The 18377-nt window shown below is 39.8% G+C and overlaps 1 protein-coding gene across 1 annotated transcript; it reads left to right on the forward strand.

Moving 5' to 3' along the window:
- Positions 1 to 281: 281 nt before the first annotated feature.
- On the forward strand, positions 282 to 1760 carry LOC306852127 (uncharacterized protein). The gene is made up of 5 exons (XM_079388782.1): positions 282 to 328; positions 414 to 509; positions 1195 to 1332; positions 1419 to 1511; positions 1594 to 1760. The coding sequence occupies exons 2-5, from the start codon at positions 427 to 429 to the stop codon at positions 1601 to 1603; spliced, it is 324 nt and encodes a 107-aa protein (XP_079244908.1). The 5' UTR covers positions 282 to 328; positions 414 to 426; the 3' UTR covers positions 1604 to 1760.
- The last annotated feature ends 16617 nt before the right edge of the window (positions 1761 to 18377 follow it).

An 18377-nucleotide genomic window follows, 5' to 3' on the forward strand; every position in this document is an offset into this window, starting at 1 on the left:
AATATTTGTCTGATTTGCATAATGAAAATATGTTTGCCTTTAAAAACTAATGGTTTAATGGGGTCATTTATCTATTTTCAGTTCCACGAACACGTTATTTGTCTAGTACAAACCACAAAGAGTGTAAATAGATTTAACACCTAAGACTGTAAGAAAAAGTAGCCTTATCAGCTTTTATGTCTATGTTTTAATGATGTGGAAATAAGTTATTGTTCTTGTGTTAATGTCAATCGTACTGTATAAAAGACCAGTGCAGCTCGCTTTAGAGTTGTGCATCAGTTTTAGCCAATACAGAAGCAGAACTATCACAGGACCAGAACCAGAAAAGGCAGGTCTAAATCTGTTTGCATTCAGCTGTTTTGTTGTCAGTGGTGCTGGAAGTTTGATATCTATTTTTCTCATCTTGTTTGTAGTATTAAAGGAGAAATGAAGGTTGCAGTATTTGCGCTGGTTTTGATATGCCTGGGCAGTGCATGGTCATGTGCAGGATCCCAGCCTCTTGATAGCAGGTAAGAAAATAATTAAGCATTATCAGATCATTTTCAAATTAAAAAATGTACATACTGTATGCATATAAAAATGTGGTAACTGAGGTTCCATCAACAGAAATAGTTAAAGGAATAGTTCACCCAAAAATTAAAATTGGCTAAACATTTACTCACCCTCGAGCCATCCAAGAAGTAGATGAACTTGTTAGCTCATGGGAACACATTTGGAGAAATGTAGCATTACATCACTTGCTCACCAATGGATCCTCTGCATTGAATGGGTACCGTCAGAATGAGAGTCCAAAAAGCTGATAAATGCAATGCAAAAATCCACATGTAAGTAATCCAAAAGTTGTGTGTTTTTAAACAAATGTATCATTTATACATTTTATTTTAAATCCCCCCTTCTGGCCAAAATGGTCCGTGACACTTCCTCCATTGGTGAGCAAGTGATGTAATATTAAACTTCTCGAAATCTGTTCTGACGAAGAAACAAACTCATTTACATCTTGGACGGCCTGAGGGTGAGTACTTTTTTAAACAAATTTTCAGTTTTGGGTGAACTATTAGTAAGTTTGTTTAATGCATAACATTATAAGTGTTACCAAAATGTGTATGTATAGATAACAAAAAGTCACAAAACTATTAAAAGAGAAGCTTTTGTTTTGATTTGATGCTCTATTTGTTTTTCAAATGTCACTAATAGCTCACCAAATGAGATCCAGAAGTTTAGCCGCCGTTATGCTGAATCAACCATTGCGAGTGACATCAGCAAAATTATGGACTCGATGGTTCAGAAAAACTTTGTAAACTTTCTGCTCAATCAGAGGGAGAAGAAAAGCGTGTAAGTTTGGGGAAATGGGCAGCATGTGTGTTACAATATTCAGGTTTTATGAAGTAGCAGGCAGGATCTGATGCTTGTTTCTACAGACCAACTATAGAAGATCCAGACACCCGCATCTTCAATGACCTGCTGAAAAAAGAGTTTGTGATGTGGATTCAGAGAAAAGGCGATGCATTCAAGTAAGTTGCCTTCTGCAAGTGAGACTGATCGTGATTTACCATGTAATCTGTATTTACCATATTTTTCTTCCTTGACCGACAGGAATCAATAAAGCTAAACAGAACATGCTTCTAAAGCGCCTTGGAGAACAGACCAAATCCAAGTTCGATTTGAAGAGTGTACTGGAAATTTTCATATAATCAATGTACTGAATGTCATCTATCTCTAAATGAAAATCTCTTAATTAAATTGTTTTTCAGAATCATAAATTGTGGTTTGTACTTTATTATCACTCCTATTAGTCACCCAAAATAGAGTCATTTGTGGGTTGAACATGTCCTTGCTACTTTCTACCCTACTACTGATCCTGACCTTACCACTTTGTGAAATATATCCAACACACAACACATTTGAACCATCCAGAACATCAGTGGCTTGATGCGTAAACTTTGCTATGCACATGGATTTGAACAAATAAAACATAAACCGTGTGCAGACTCTATGAGCCTTGTGTACACATTCTTTCATTCATGTGGTAAAACTGATGAAGTGAACAATAATTTCCATTGAAACTAATTTCAGCACACCGTATCTGCTACGAGCCCTTGCTCTTTCTCCTTTTTGTTTTCTTTCCTGAGTACAGCTGCTAATTGAATGGGGGCGGAGACTATTAAAGGCCTCTGATTTAAGAGCTGCTGGTGGCACTTCAATGGTGCCTTTCCCTGGAAACTCTGTTTTTGTGTTTGCTTTTAGTCTTGTTTTTCCGTATTCTCTTTTGTTTAGGATGGTGAGTGATTAGCTTGTTTAGTTACCATAGGGTACATAGAAAGCATACATAAATGAGCTGACCCGGAAGACTTTTCCTGTGTTTTGCTTTCGTCTTCGGGATATAGGAAGTTTTCTTTACTCTTAAGTAAGTTGCAGTGTAAATTAGTTAACTCACCAGTCCTTATTTATGATTTGTTTGTTTAAATACATTTCTTGTTGTTGTCTCTTTTTTTTGGTTATGTTATTTTACCTGTACAATAAAACGTTAACTCTGTGCCCTGGCCACTGTGGTATTTGTTGCCTTTAGAATGGCTTTCTTATGTTGGTCCCTAAACAGTATCATTATCCAGAAATCATTACTAGAATGGTAGGACATCTAGTGGTAAACATATGAAGCTAGAGGTGAAAAGGCCACATATTAAATCTAAATTTCACTTTGAACCTAGACAGACTGACAGCTTCAGTGACCTAAATGTTGTTGTTTTTTCATTGCAAGACATTGTGAAGAAATCTGCCAATGTTACCAGCTCAGAGCCTCTCATTTCCTCCATCTCTGTATCTTCTGGAGGGACCTGGATGGGCTCCTTCTGAATGGTGCTACATTCTAGGTTGCCCTTCCTGTACTGTACTTGTCTGTACTGTACTGTCTGCTCTTTTAAATGAATTGTTTACTTCTGTTTATAAAACTTCTGACCGATTCACTCACGACATGGGCGATTCTTGAGTCATTAAACAGAAATCATCTGATCAGTGACATGATCAGTGGCGTAGCAAAAACATACATTATAGGTTAATGTGGGCTCCAACCCTCACTGTAGAAAGTATCCCCCCGAAACATGGACTTTCCCGAACACCCCCATCATTCCGACTGAAATGGACTGTGCAAAAAGTTCGCGCTCGGGTTTGCTAGGTGACGGAGCGGGAAACTGACCAGCAACTCGTAGCCGTCAGCCTATATAAACCAGTCAGACAAAAAAGAGAAATTACACTCACTGTTGTCTTTTGTGAGGTAAATCACATTATGAGACTATTCACAAGCTGTTTTATTTATGATATAAATGCTTGGAAATAATATCTAACATTTTCAAGTCTATTCATTATTTGTACTATACATTTTGTTACTTTCAATATAACACAAATAGTATCCTTTATATTCTGTAAATTCTATCATGAAATACAAACAGTAAATGTGTTTAATTTAATTCTCCAAATTCATCTGCTATGTCATTGGTGTTTTATGCAAGGCTTTGTGTATATTCTCAATGGAAAGAATGGCTACTTTTGATAGTCTTCCAATAAAAGGGAATTAAAATGAAAGAAAGAGAATTAAAACGGTGCAGTTGTCACCTACCAACCTCACAGGTTTTTTTTTTTTTTTTTTGGAGAAAATAGCTGTGGTGCAGTAACCCTGCATCTTAAGGACATTTCCAAAAAGTTGATACAAATCATATTCAAATAATAAATAGGCTACAGAAATTGTGTTTAACATTCTATAGTTAATTGAAAGTTTGAAGAGTAAAAGAATAAAAACTAGTATGAATAATTGCCATTCAGAAAGTAACAAAACAAATGTTGTAAAAGATGTGGTAAAATTGTTATCATAAAACATAAAAAAACAACAACTTGTGACTTTTTTTCAACTTGTTGACTCTGTTTATTGAAAAAATATTTTTCACCCCCACCCTCCCACCCCTTAGAGGAGAAAAAAAAAAAAAAAAAAAAAAAAAAAATCAAATTAAAAAAAACAAAAATAAAATAGAAAAAACACAATACATATTGTAATAATAAAGAATGTCAAGCATAATGTCTCGAATATAGCATGTGTTGGAGCATTAAAGTTTAGACATTTCAACCATTTATCAAATGTATGCTTCTACTTCCACTAGCAGAACCTTACAGCTAGAAAGTATATACATATAAATATGTAAGTATCCACACATATGATCACATACTCCTAACCAGATTCAAGCCATGATCATAAAAACATCTTAATGCTTAGGTTGACACACTCTAGAGGAAGTACCGACATATTCAGAAAAAAAAGTAATGAAGGGATCCCAGATCTCAGAAAATATACCAGTGTTTCCTTTTAATGTATATCTCATTTTTTCCAAATGAATGAAGCTCAAAACATCTCTCATCCAGTCATCGAATGATGGAGGGAATTTTTGTTTCCACAGCAGAAGAATGCGCCGTCTAGCTAATAGTGTTAAAAAGGCAAACGTCTTTGCAGTATTTCCAGGCAAACCATTGACATTTGAAGAAAGTCCAAAAAGTGCAACCAAAGGGCAAGGTTCGATCTGTTTCTTTGTCACTAAAGAAAAACTATTAAAGATTGATTGCCAAAAAGAAGTTATAGATGGACATAACCAAAACATATGTATTAAATCTGCAGGGGCCTGATGGCAACGATCACAGAGAGGATCAATACCAGGCTTGATTTTTGCCAACCTCACTTTTGTCCAGTAAATTCGATGAATAAATTTTAATTGGATAAGACTATGACGTGCACAGATAGAGGAGGTGTGAACCCGGGACAGAATCTGGTTCCAAGTCTCGTCATCAAATGTGAGGGAGAGATCCGACTCCCATTGTTGTTTAATAAAAGAGAGAGAGGAAGTGGAGATGGAGGAAATCAGCCTGTATAGCGTAGACAACACACCCCTTTTATCTAAGGCTACTTCAAGAATCTGATCAAGGGGAGATTTTGGAGGAAGATTCGGAAAATCAGGGAATGAGTTTTTAACAAAATTTCGGAGCTGTAAATATCTAAAAAATTGTGCACTAGAGAGGGAGAATTTTTGTTTCAACTGAGAAAAGCAGGGAAAAACATTATCAACGTAAATATCATTGACAACTGAAATCCCGGCTCTCTGCCAACTATTAAATGCCTTGTCATTAAGTGAAGGGGGGAATAAAGGGTTGCGATTTATAGGTGAAACCACTGGTAAGCGTTGAAGGCCAAAATGGGTTCGAAATTGGAACCAAATTCGTAACGATTGCCGGACAATGGAATTACCATAAGGACAGCGCGAGATGGCAATAAGAGGGCCACACAATAGTGCAGCTGGCGAGGCAGGAGAACAGGAACACTCTTCAATACTGACCCAAGATGGGACCCAATCACTGAGCCCAAAATGACTTTGAAACCAGAATAATGTAGAGTGTATATTTGCTGCCCAGTAGTAAAATAAGAAATTAGGGAGGGCAAGCCCACCCTCAAGCTTTGGTTTCTGAAGTATTTCTCTACGAATTCTGGCTGGTCCTTTGTTCCAAATAAAAGATGAGATGTGTTGATTTAGAGTCTTAAAGAAAGATTTGGGTATAAAAATTGGTACACATTGAAATAAATACAGAAATCTAGGTAAAACGTTCATCTTCACTGAATTCACACGTCCAGCTAATGAAAGGGGAAGAGCCGACCAGCGAGTAAAATCTTTCTGGACTCGTTGGAGGAGCGTAGTAAAATTAGCCTTGAATAGATCTAAACACTTACGTGTAATTGTTACTCCTAAGTATTTAAAACTATGAGAAGCGACTTTAAACATCGAAGTACACATTGGTAAATCAGAAATTTGAAAATTTATTGGAAATAACTCGCTTTTATTTATATTCAATTTATAGCCGGAGAAGAGGCTAAAGGAGTTTATAATTCTCAGAGCTTCGGGCAAAGAAACAGCCGGATCAGAGATATATAGCAACACATCATCGGCATATAATGAGATTTTATGAACAGCATCCGCTCTCCTAATTCCCTGTATAGCCTGCTCACTACGAATGGCAATTGCCAGTGGTTCAATTACCAATGCAAAAAGCAAAGGTGAAAGTGGGCAGCCCTGTCTGGTGCCACGTTTTAAGGGGAAAGTAGAGGATGATACTCCATTGGTGTTACAACTCTGCCCGGGAGCACGAAGACACGGAGACGAGGAATTCACAAACACGAGAATCTTTAATCCAACTAGGAGCATGGGAGGCACAGGAAACACATCACGGACAGGGAAGACAATTCAACGACCGACAAACATTCATAGAAGGACTGGGGCTTTTAAACATAGGATGATCAGGGAACTAAGGAGACACACCTGGGATCAAATTAACACAATTAACATGGGGAAACTGGGTCACACGGGGAGCAAAACACACACAAAACAGTCCACAATCCTGACATATCGCCCCCCTCCCGGAAGGTGCGTCCTCGCACCGTAGAAACATCCAAAGGGGAGGGGCGGGTGGGAACTAGGGAGGCGGTTCAGGAGGAGGACGGATACCCGGGAGGGGGCCGGCAGACAGAGGCCAAGGCGGGTGACGAAGGAGGGAGGAGCCAGGGAAGAGACAGGAGGGACCCGGAGCAGGAGGCGCTCAGCTGGACCCAGGCCACAGCCGTGAAAATGGCCCAAGGTGGAGCCGACGGAGGGAGGAGCCATGGAGGAGGGATGGCCGCCGACTCCAGGGGGGCCGACCAACGGCGGCGGAGCAGGTGGTGGAGGAGCCCGAGGCGGAGACGGAGAGCCAACGAGCCAGGGGGATGCCGAGGATCCGGGGGGACAGGGTGGAGCCGAGGGCTCTGGTGACCGAGGTGGAGGCGGAGACCCGGAGATCCGCGGCAGAGCCGGAGCGACTGAGGACCAAGGTGGAGCTGGAGGGAGGAAGGAGCCCAACGGAGCCGGTGGGACGGAGCGACGAGGCGCAGCCAGAGGAGAGGAGTCCAGAGGCGATGGCGGGTCGACGCCCGACCAAGGCGGAGCCGGAGGGACGAGGGAGCCCGGTGGAGCTGGTGGATCGAGGAGTGACGGTGGAGGCGAGGGAGCTAGGAGCCGAGGTGGAGCCACTGGGTCTACGGACCGAGGCAGAGTCCGGGCCTCGGAGGCTGGAGGCGGAGGTAAGGGATACTCCAGCCCCGGCAACGCTGGAGGATGGCAGACCCACGGGGCTCGCACCGTACCGATAGAGGGCTGAGGGCGAGCGGGGGGGCTGCCAGACGACAGCGGTGGAGGAGGCAGGAGTGGGTGGGAGGGTGGGGATCTTCGAGGAGCAGGCACTGGAGGGCACGTGCGTGGAGCCGGCACTGGAGGGCACGTGCGTGGAGCCGGCACTGGAGGGCGCTCTGGAAGCGCGGACACTTGGGGGCGCTCGGGAAGAGCTGAGCTGGACGGGACCAGTGGAGACGCAGGAGAGCTGGGCGGGACCAGCGGGGACGCAGGAGAGCTGGGCGGGACCAGCGGGAACTCAGGAGAGCTGGGCGGGACCAGCGGGAACTCAGGAGAGCTGGGCGGGACCAGCGGGAACTCAGGAGGGCTGGGCGGGACCAGCGGGAACTCAGGAGGGCTGGACGGAACCAGCGGGAACTCAGGAGGGCTGGACGGAACCAGCGGGACTTCAGGACGGCTGGGCGGAACCAGCGGGACTTCAGGACGGCTGGGCGGAACCAGCGGGAACTCAGGAGGGCTGGAGGGAGCCGGCACGGGAAAGTCGGACGCCCCCTCTCTGTCCAGCAGTCCCAGATTTCTCCTCAGCTCACCCTCAGCCGCGGTGCAGGGGGCGGAGCTCCACTCCGCGCTCACACCGTCCACGGCTTGCTCCCTCGTGATGAACACTGACGCCGGCTCTCGCACCTGGTCTGACGGGTTGGGCTCTACTTCCGGGACGATCATCCGCTCAGTCGCTCGGCTTCGCGCTGGCTCGCAGATCGCGGCGGGAAATGGCTCTCCGTCATCGGTGGGCTCGGGCTGGTGCTCCGCACCGTGGGGAGATGGTGGGCTGGGCTCTGGGTCTGGAGTGGTTCTGGCGAGATCATCCTCTGAGGAGACTGTGAGAGGCGATCCGTTTCTCACCAGAATCCACTCCACAAAAGCGGCGAAATCCTCTCGAGGACCATCTTCGGACGACAGCGCTCTGCACGCGGTGTTCAGGCTTCCATAATAGAAAGAGCAGAGCACGTCGTCCGGGTAGCTGGTGGCGTTAGCTAACATGAGGAACAGTCTTGTATGGTCCTCGAGAGATCGGTCCCCCTGCTCCAGCAGGAGGAGGAGGAATTCGGGCCAGACATAGGGATCCATGGGTCACAACGGAAAGAAAAACACTGGGTAAGACGGAAAACAAAACGGAAGGTAAAAGTAGAGGTATCTGTTTGAGGTCGGTCGTTCTGTTACAACTCTGCCCGGGAGCACGAAGACACGGAGACGAGGAATTCACAAACACGAGAATCTTTAATCCAACTAGGAGCATGGGAGGCACAGGAAACACATCACGGACAGGGAAGACAATTCAACGACCGACAAACATTCATAGAAGGACTGGGGCTTTTAAACATAGGATGATCAGGGAACTAAGGAGACACACCTGGGATCAAATTAACACAATTAACATGGGGAAACTGGGTCACACGGGGAGCAAAACACACACAAAACAGTCCACAATCCTGACAATTGGCCCGAACAGAGCATACTGGGGAGGAATACAAAAGTTTTATCCAAGATAAAAACGTGTTGCCAAAACCGAATTTCTGTAGCACATAGAAAAGGTAATCCCATTCCACCCGATCAAAAGCCTTCTCTGCGTCAAGCAGTAGAAAAGCCTCTGATGGATGAGAGTTAGAGGAATAAATTATATTTAATGCCCTTCTAATATTATGAGACAGTAATCTGTTTTTAATAAAACCAGTTTGGTCGCTATGTATGATTGACGGTAAAACTGATTCCAGACGCTTTGCAAGCATTTTAGCCAGTATTTTTACATCTACGTTCAAAAGACTGATTGGCCTGTACGAACCACATTCATGTGGGTCTTTATCTTTTTTCAAAATCAAAGAAATACAAGACTGACGGAGAGTTGAAGGCAAGCAGCCATTATTAAAGGAGTCCAATAACATGTTTAGGAGCGGTGTTTTAAGTGTTTGAGAAAACCTCTTAAAAAATTCAACAGGGAACCCATCCGGCCCAGGTGTCTTGCCATTCTGCATACTCTCAATTGCTTGCACTATCTCCTCTGCGGAAAAAGGTAATTCTAGCTCTTCTCTCATTACGTCTGTTATTGTTGGTATAGGCAATGGTTCAAAAAAGCTTTCCATAAGGGACCTATCCGTGGGGGATTCTGACTTATATAGCAAAAAGTAGTAATCTTTAAAATGTTTAGTAATACTAACAGGGTCAGTAATCAGATTGCCATCGGAAGACCGAATCTTAGAAATTACATTTTGAGCTGATTTTTCCTTTAACTGAAGTGCAAGAAGTTTACTTGGCTTGTCACCATGCTCAAAAAATGCACATTTAGCCTTCAGCAATAACTTTTCAGCCTGATGGGTTGATAACATATTAAAATCTGATTGAAGTTTGAGTCTTTTTTTGTAAATTCCAGGATCTGGAGAAGCTGCATAAGCTGAATCAAGCTGAATTATTTCGAGATAATTCTTCTAGCTTTTTCCTTCTTTGTCTATTTACACAAGCTGAATATGAAATAACTTGACCCCGAGCATATGCTTTAAAAGATTCCCAAATTATAGAGGGTGAGGTCTCAGGGATGGTATTTATCTCCAAAAATATATCTAATTGATTTTTCAATGCATCACAAAATGCTTTATCAGAGAGCAGTAGAGAATTAAATTTCCAACTTCGAGAATACATACATCGACCATACATACGCCATACATTGGCCTGACCGCAAGTAGATAAAAGCGTTTGAAGCGTAATTGCAGTTTTAGAGGGTTGGGCAGGTTTAGTAGATGAACGGTCTAGAGAAGGGTTCAGAGAACAATTAAAATCACCTCCCATAATAAGATAGTGTGAGTTTAGATCAGGGAGTAAAGAAAATATTTTCTGGATAAAATTTTCGTCATCGTAATTTGGTGCATATATATTAGCGAGAGTCACTGTTAAACCATAAAGAAGGCCTGAAACTATAACATATCTACCACCGGAATCGACTAAGGTTTGTGAAGGAGAAAATTGTATACATTTGTTGATAATAATTGCCACCCCTCTAGATTTACTGAGAAATTTAGAATGAAATACTTGACCTATCCATTTCTTACAAAGTCTGGTATGATCTGGGTTTTTTAAGTGGGTCTCTTGCAAAAAACCAATATGAGTATTTAAATGTTCTAAATGTGACAAGACCTTGTTGAGTTTAATTACATTGTTTAAGCCTTTGACATTCCAACTGGTAAAGTTTACACACAAACCCCCAGACTGGGCCTTGCTTAAGCTAGTGGTCATTGGTTATAACAACAACAAGAAGTATATAAATGATGAAAACATGAATATGGCTTTCTTCTGTCTTGACATATCTAAGATAAGAGTGAAAGAACAAAAAAAAAACAAAAAAAAAAAACCCCTGTACATACGTAGTACGAACATTTCCCACAAGAGCACACAAACCTTCTCTCCGCTGAACTTTCGGAGAGAGCTCCGCAACAGATTGGAAATATATAAGGAAAAAGGGAACAAAAAGTTCACAGACCGCATATTAAAATAATAATAATAAAAGTTGCATGGTCTGTACATGTTTATAATGCAAAATGTTCATAGAGTCCGATACAATGCAGTACTTCAATGCCACGACCAATCAGGGCGCAGACCCGGCTCAAGTAGGGCTACTGCCCCGAGTGGAATATTATCCAAAAATAGCTACTGGTGTTATTTCCCTCTTATTTCCACAGCGGCTACTTCGCTTGACTGTTTGGGTTTAACCACGGTGGCAAGGAAGGTAGACGCAGCATCGGGCTTGTCAAAGCTGTGCGATTCACCGTTGAATGAAAGGAGAAGTCTGCAGGGATACAGCATCCTGAATTTGACACCAGCTCCATGTAATTCCGTCTTGATTGACTTAAACTGATCCCGTCGTTTCTTGAGTTCCACGGAAAAATCAGGAAAAATCAGCTACATTCCTTGTAGCGCAGCTCTCCATGCTCGCGTGACAATCGTAAAATTTCTTCCCTGGTTTGGAAACGAAGGAAGCGTACAATCATGGGTCTCGGTGGTGCGCCGGATCGTGGTTTAGGTGCGAGGGACCGATGTGCGCGCTCAATCTCCGGCGTCTGAGGTAGTTTATCCCCGAAAAGTTCTGCGAAGAACGATGCCATGAACTGAGAGGGTTTGGACGTTTCAACATTTTCGGGGATACCTAATATACGAAGATTGTTCCGACGCGATCGGTTTTCCAGATCATCCGCCTTACTTTTTAACTCCTCGTTATCTCTTTCCAGGGACTGGCATTTGCGCTCTAAAATGTCGAGCCTTTCGTCCACGCTGTTCATCGAAGTTTCAATGTCTTTAATTTTGGATCCATGACTGGAAATAGTGGCTTGAAGGGCAGCTGTAGAGGCGCGTATTTCAGCGAGAAACTCAGTCCTTAGCGACGCGATTTCCTCACGAATTGTTGTGGTAAGCATCTCTTTTAAAAGAGCTGGCGTTAACCCCGGAGCGGCCGTGGCCATGTTGCCGACTTCGTCAGTTTCATCAGGAGCAGGAGAAGCGCGTTTAGATTTAGGCATAGCAACGAAAATAACAGGCTCCAGCGAGCATTCGAATGTTCTCTAGCGTTGTATACGTCGTCTTAAAGTGTTAAGAATACCTAATGTTCCCTTTGACTATTGAGAAGAAATAAAATTTACGGAGCAGCTCCCGGACGCGACTCACTCACTCGACTGCATGCCGGAAGTCAACTTGTGACTTTTTACAAAAAAGGAAATGTATTAGGCTACTTTGAATAAAAATAAACTCCTGAGAACCCACCATGTAGCCTATATTTTTAAGGAGTGTCTATTTACACTAAGTGCAAATAGCCCATCTTGTTGGCAAAGGCTATTTACACTAACTCCACCCACTAACGTCTGATTGGGTTAGTCAACAATAAAAAAAAGCATTTAGTTCACCATCAGTTTCAGTGGCATAGATGCTTTAAGACGCATGCTTTTTGACGCGATCGACCCGAGTTCGAGCCCACCTTTCGCCAAACATTTTTTTTCCCCTTTTCAAATCTCATATCGCATCAGAAAGCCATTTATTTTCAATAAAAATGAATGAAATAATCAAAAAGTTGAAAATAAAGTATTGGGTAGGGTTAGAGTAGATGTAGGGAGGGCTTTATTGTCCCAATAAGGTGGCATCCATTTAATAAATTTGAATTAAAATTATAATTTACACTCAGTACGTTATTATTGCGTACTGTTTTATAATGTACTACAATACTGAGGTGCAGATAATTGCCACTATTTGCAATAAGTAGTATAAATAGCAGAAAATCTTGCTATTTTAACAGTGTAAATATAATCTATAGCTATTTGCACTTTGTGTAAATAACCGCTGCCATATTTTTATTGCTACATATGATTCCCCCATGACACCATACTCGCCTCGCATTGCCTACTGTTTTTCGCATACTATTGAAGGGAAGTGTGCGAGTTCGGACGCAGAGCATGTGTGCAAGTGTTCTTGGGATTTATATTTATGCAGCGGCTATTTGCACTGGATTCTAGTGGCAATGGATTCTATTTACACTATGTTAAAATAGCAGGATTTTCTGCTTTTATACTAATTGCAAATAGTTGCAATTATCTGCACCTCAGAATTGTAGTACATTATAAAACAGTATGCAATAATAAATTATTAAGTGTAAATTTTCATTTTAATTCAAATTATAAAATGGATGCCACCTTATATTGGGACAAAAAACCCTCCCTACACCTACCCGATACTTTATTTTCAACTTTTCGATTACTTCCTTCATTTTTATTGAAAATAAATGCTTTTCTTGATTAGAAATTTGAAAAGGGAGAAAAAAAGTTTCCCATGTTTTACCATCTGCGCCACGGGAGCTGACCACAGTTGAGTCTTTTGTAATGCCCAGTCACACATTGGCGGGCGGAGTTAGTGTAAATAGCTTCTGTATAGTGACACTCAGTTATATTTATGGCCTAGTATGTCAACAATGACGGCGAGTCCACTGAATTGGAGACATGACGAATTTATACAAAAAAAAAACAAAAAAAAATGTAAATCGGCTTTCCGAGACGGCTTACTATGACGTCATAAAGGGAAATCGAGCTGGAAAGAAGCGTTCTTCTAAATGTCTCTTGGTAAATTCAAAGTTGAGGCTCAGCGGATGATGTACCTGTTCTCCTCGCGGAATTACTGACACAATTCTTTGAAGTAACTTCCGACTCCCTGCCAGGATCTGACTCCGCTCGCGTGCACGCGCATGACGTCATACGATACCGCCTGTTGCGAAAACAAACAGACATCAGAGGGCGTAAGTAATACATTACTCTATGCTGGTGTTTGATCGTGTATTTATTTCTATTTGTCTTTGATCATGTATTTAACTAAACTTGTATGATTTACAACTGGGACAGTCTAGCTGTGCTTTTATCGTTTGTGTGTTTTTACTACAGTAAAAACAAAACAGTGTTTTTTTTAACACTACAGTATTATTATTATTTATTTATTTTTTTGTAGTAAAACAATAGTTTCGTAAGGGTAGCCTACTCCTAAATCTGAACTTCATAAAGGAATGCAGAAAAAATGTGTCATTGGACTTTACTCCCTGCTCATTTTCTCTATTACAATATTCCTTATCATGAAATGTGTTTGTTAGGGAGCAGAACAATTTCAGCAGTTTTGTTAAATCTACCTAAATTATGATAGCACACAGAAAACCTGTGACCTGAAGACCTTCTGCTTATAGTTTTACATTGAGCATATCAATAGAATGCCATATGAATTCAGCAGGGCTGCTAAAATTATACCTCTCTATATTAAATGCTTATTATTGAATCGAAACACTTGTGCTTTTTTGCAGGTATTCTGCAGGATGAGATGTGTCTCCAGAATGAGTTTTATGGGTCTCTGACCCAGCAAACTTGATATCATTGGGGGAGGGGGAAGGTATGAATTAGGCAGTGCTGCCAAAATATGCTGTCAAATATGATGTATTTTATGTAAATTATATTCTGTTCTGCTGTATGAAGTATACATGCACATACATTCATGTACACACTATCTGTGTGTTTTATTGTACTGTGTAATAGGCTCAGTGTACTGCTCTTGTTGTTTCTGTGTACTGGAAAGCTCTTTCTGTTACAACAAATTATTTTTTAATGCAAACATATTGTCAATAAAGATCTTTCTGCTACCTCTGACTATACACTATAGTGTCCTGATGACCCTGAGCCTTTAGGTAAATTTATATCAATTTTAACTATTTGGAACTGATTTCAGACAAGCACTATTTTCATTTTGCCACTAACACGGTCCTTCACAGACCCATATACACAACCCTATTCATGTCATGTTACTGATCTTTTGCCAGTAATCCTAATCAGTGTACTTTTAGTACCAATTTTTCATCATATTTTTCTAATGATTTCACTGTTCTATTGTGAATAACATGAGATGGGAAAATCATTAAGTGTTTTTATTTACAGTTTACATAGTGATACATTAACAGTATTACAGTATTAATATTACATAGAAATTACAATAAGTAAACAATGTTTTAAAATCACAAAACTGTAAAAGAAATAAAATTTAACACTTACATTACATAAAATAAATGATCGCAGTAAATCGACATGTGAGTGTGCACATCAAGATTCACAAACGGGGCAGATGTAACTTCTGTGTTTCCTTGAGCGTTGGACATAGTTGCAATGGAACCAACGTGGGCACACATCACAGCCAATCTAAGCATGTTGACAAAGAAATTTTGAAGTCAAGCATAGGTATTTCTGTAAAAAAAATACTTAAATGAACATCGTCACCTTCAATTAATATGGAAATTTGATAAAAGACAACATTGTTTTTGGAATGCTTACCCAGTTGGTCAATTTTTGACCGCTGCTTCTTTCTCCACACAAATGGCACAGGTTCTTAAGGTTAGCTAGTCAAATATCATGCTTAAGTTATCATAAGACAAGTTCTTAAAACATCACAAGTATGTTTATAAGCAAATAAATCACATTTTTGCAAACACTGATAAATATTTAGGGTACCAAAGAATGAATGAATATTTGAAATATTTGAATGTAATTTGAAACAAGCACTAGTCTCTCAAACTTACCAGTGTTCTGCAGGAGACAAGCAGCTATAGTCATCCTTAGGGCAGCCACACTTTTTTCAGATGTGGAAAACTGAAGCGGCTCATCATTTAAGAAACATTCTGCAAACTAAAAAAGAACAGTGATTATGTAATTGAGAATGATATGGTTGTAATGTAAACAATGTGTTATTACAAGAAGTTACAACAATGGGTTGCTATATAATAAAAAATAGTTATGCTGCAATAAAGGTTGCATTTGTAGTGGACAGCAGGCATTATCCAACACATTGTCAACCACAAAAAAATTGTCAGGGATTGCCAAGGGGTTGTCAAATTTGTTTAAATGCATAGTTATCCGCAAAATGACAATTTTCTCTTTATTTACATATTTCTCTTTATTTTTTTTCTGTTGATGGTGTTTTAAGGCTGTCCTTCTTTGTTAAAATACAAATGAGGGAATCCTACACAATCATGTCACTACTACGAGAAAGCCCCCCTTAACTTACATTGTCAGCAGTAACACTCTTCCTAAAATATCCTAGTGTTCTTTTTCAATGGAAGTCACCATTAATTTCAATAGTTTTATATATATAAAAAAAATGATTATCCATTTACCATTCAGGATTACCATCTCCATTAATGCTTACCTGTGGTGTTATACTAAGGAAAGAAAGTCATATATGGCATTATGATCCATTTAACTTACTTTCAGGACAAAAGGCCCACAGGAACTGCTATCCTGTTGGCATGAGTGTGGTGGCTTGTCACATGCCCATCCGGGCACATTGTAGCTCTTCTGTCTCATGAAGGACCTGTAATATTTATGATTAAGTGGTAAAAACAAAATAAGAATTACATCGTACATAGCTACATATGACAATAAAAATCTTGAATTTAAAAAAATGAAATTGAATATTAAGAAACCCCTTTAGAATTTTAGAATATTATGTTTAAACTGATGATTTACCTTGTCACACTGTGACACTTTTGAATATTTGTTGTGGTCTCCCCTAGAGGATCCAGATACAGAGCCCTCTTCTCTTGTGGAATCATAATCTTAATTAAGATATTGCAAATGATTACAACAAAACTTTAAATAAAAAAAAAACTATTGTACCCAACCACATGAAAATAAAAGATAACTAAGATATAAGCTTATAAAACACATAAACAGTACCGTCAGAGTCCAGTGCTGATCCTCGTTAATGACCCCAAAGATATATTTGAATGTGTTTGGATCCATCTGAAATTTCACAATGCAGAAGAATTATTTATATAATAATTAAATTTCAGACCATTTTTAAGAAGAGAACTGATAACATAATTTTAAAAATGATGAATATTAGATTTTATATGACTCTTACCTTGGAGGTCAAAAGTGTTGGCCTTTTTTCTAAAATTAGCTTTCTCTGTTTTGGAATACCCATCAGGGTATGAACCATTTGTTTTATAATTTAATATCTGTCTGTATATGGCATTTCCATGTTAATGACCAAACAAATTCAGCAAAATAACCCAGCACAATCAAGAAATGTCTGCCAGCTTAAATGCACAAGAGTGGTCTCCCTCAGGGTTTTAGTTTAGTGGAAGTAGTCCCTTATGAAAATTAACCATGGTTCTTTTCATAATAAAAGTGTGGTAACCCTTGTTTTTAGTCTATTGATTACTTTTGGCTTTTTTGGCCTATTGATTACTTTTTTTTTTTTTAAGTAAAACCATGGTTAATTTGCATAAAGGTAGGTATCCACGGGTCCTGTTAAATGCATTAAAATTCTAAAAACACATCTTCCTGAACATCTTCCACTCTGGCCTGAACCTCAGGAATAACAATTATTCTCTCTAAAATGAGCTTTAATGGTTTATAGCAACCCCACCCGACCCCGCCCTTCATTAGTAATGGTTGTTAATCACTGTTAATACCTGCTAGAAACCATATTTATGAGTAGATATAAATCAAATGCATATTAAAAGTAGTGAGGAAAATAAATTACCAAAGAGTTTAAAATGCATTAAATGATAGACCTATACAATGAAATGCAATAAAGTCAGAGCTGAAACTAAATGATTCTTGTGTTGTCTTGATTTAAACATTTCAAACTCGTGATTCAAATCCAGCAAGATTTTATGCAGCACCTAAAGACTTTGGTGCACAATAAACTTGAACATATAGGCTAGTTGACAGAATACAAAAACAAACAGACTGCAGGTCAGCCAATGTTCAATGATATGGAAATCAGTGGCATAGTAAGTCAACCCCGGGCCCATATGCAAAAAATTTGTACGGCCCCTTCAAACGTTAGGTTATAGGTTAATGTGGGCTCCAGCGCTCCTTATGTTGTCTTTTCTGAGGTAAATCACATTACATGACTATTCACCAGCTGTTTTACTGACGGTATGAACATTTTCAAGTCTATTTATTACTTGTAGTGCACCAGCCACCCAATAATCACAATAAGTGTTTTGTTACGTATAACACAAATCATATCCTTTAAATTCTTTCAATTTTATCACAAAATTCAACAAACTCTTTAATGTGGTGTGAAATCACTGTATTCACCTCAGTTCAAGCGGCATGTGAATTAATCATCTTTTCCTCTTTTCTTCTATTTACAGCATGAAATAAACAAATATCAGAGAATGTGAAAAAAATCAGAACAATTTAATAAAACAAATGTCTCATGTAGGCTAATCGATCAATCTGTGTTTTGAAAATCGTCAATAAAACACCTTGTAAAAGTAGTCATAGCAGCTGTAACATATCATTTACCTCAGAAATGCCAACTGTCAACATTTTTTATTTATTTTAGCCTTTTTATTTATTCTTTTTGGAGTACATGGAATCTTCACATTGATTAACTTTATTCATGCAAATTAACACAACTTTAATCTCTTTTGACATTATTCTGAAAATATTATGGCACAAAAACACTGCCATATTTACTAACGCTAACACACTCTTGGCACAACGGCCCAACATATAGAAAGACAGAAAGAAATTAAATAAAAACTATACTCACTACTCACATTTTAGTTGTAATTCATTTTTTTAAATTCTCTAGGCCTTTCCTTCAGCAAATTCATCCACA

The sequence above is a fragment of the Barbus barbus genome, assembly GCF_936440315.1.
Source record: "Barbus barbus genome assembly, chromosome: 32".
NCBI lineage: Eukaryota > Metazoa > Chordata > Actinopteri > Cypriniformes > Cyprinidae > Barbus > Barbus barbus.

Excerpts from the sequence above, each read along its gene's own strand:
- LOC306852127 (XM_079388782.1), top strand. The coding sequence starts at position 427 with ATGAAGGTTGCAGTATTTGCGCTGGTTTTGATATGCCTGGGCAGTGCA. Across the intron at positions 510-1,194 it reads TCCCAGCCTCTTGATAGCAG|CTCACCAAATGAGATCCAGA; the intron begins GTAAGAAAATAA and ends TGTCACTAATAG. Across the intron at positions 1,333-1,418 it reads CAGAGGGAGAAGAAAAGCGT|ACCAACTATAGAAGATCCAG; the intron begins GTAAGTTTGGGG and ends TTGTTTCTACAG.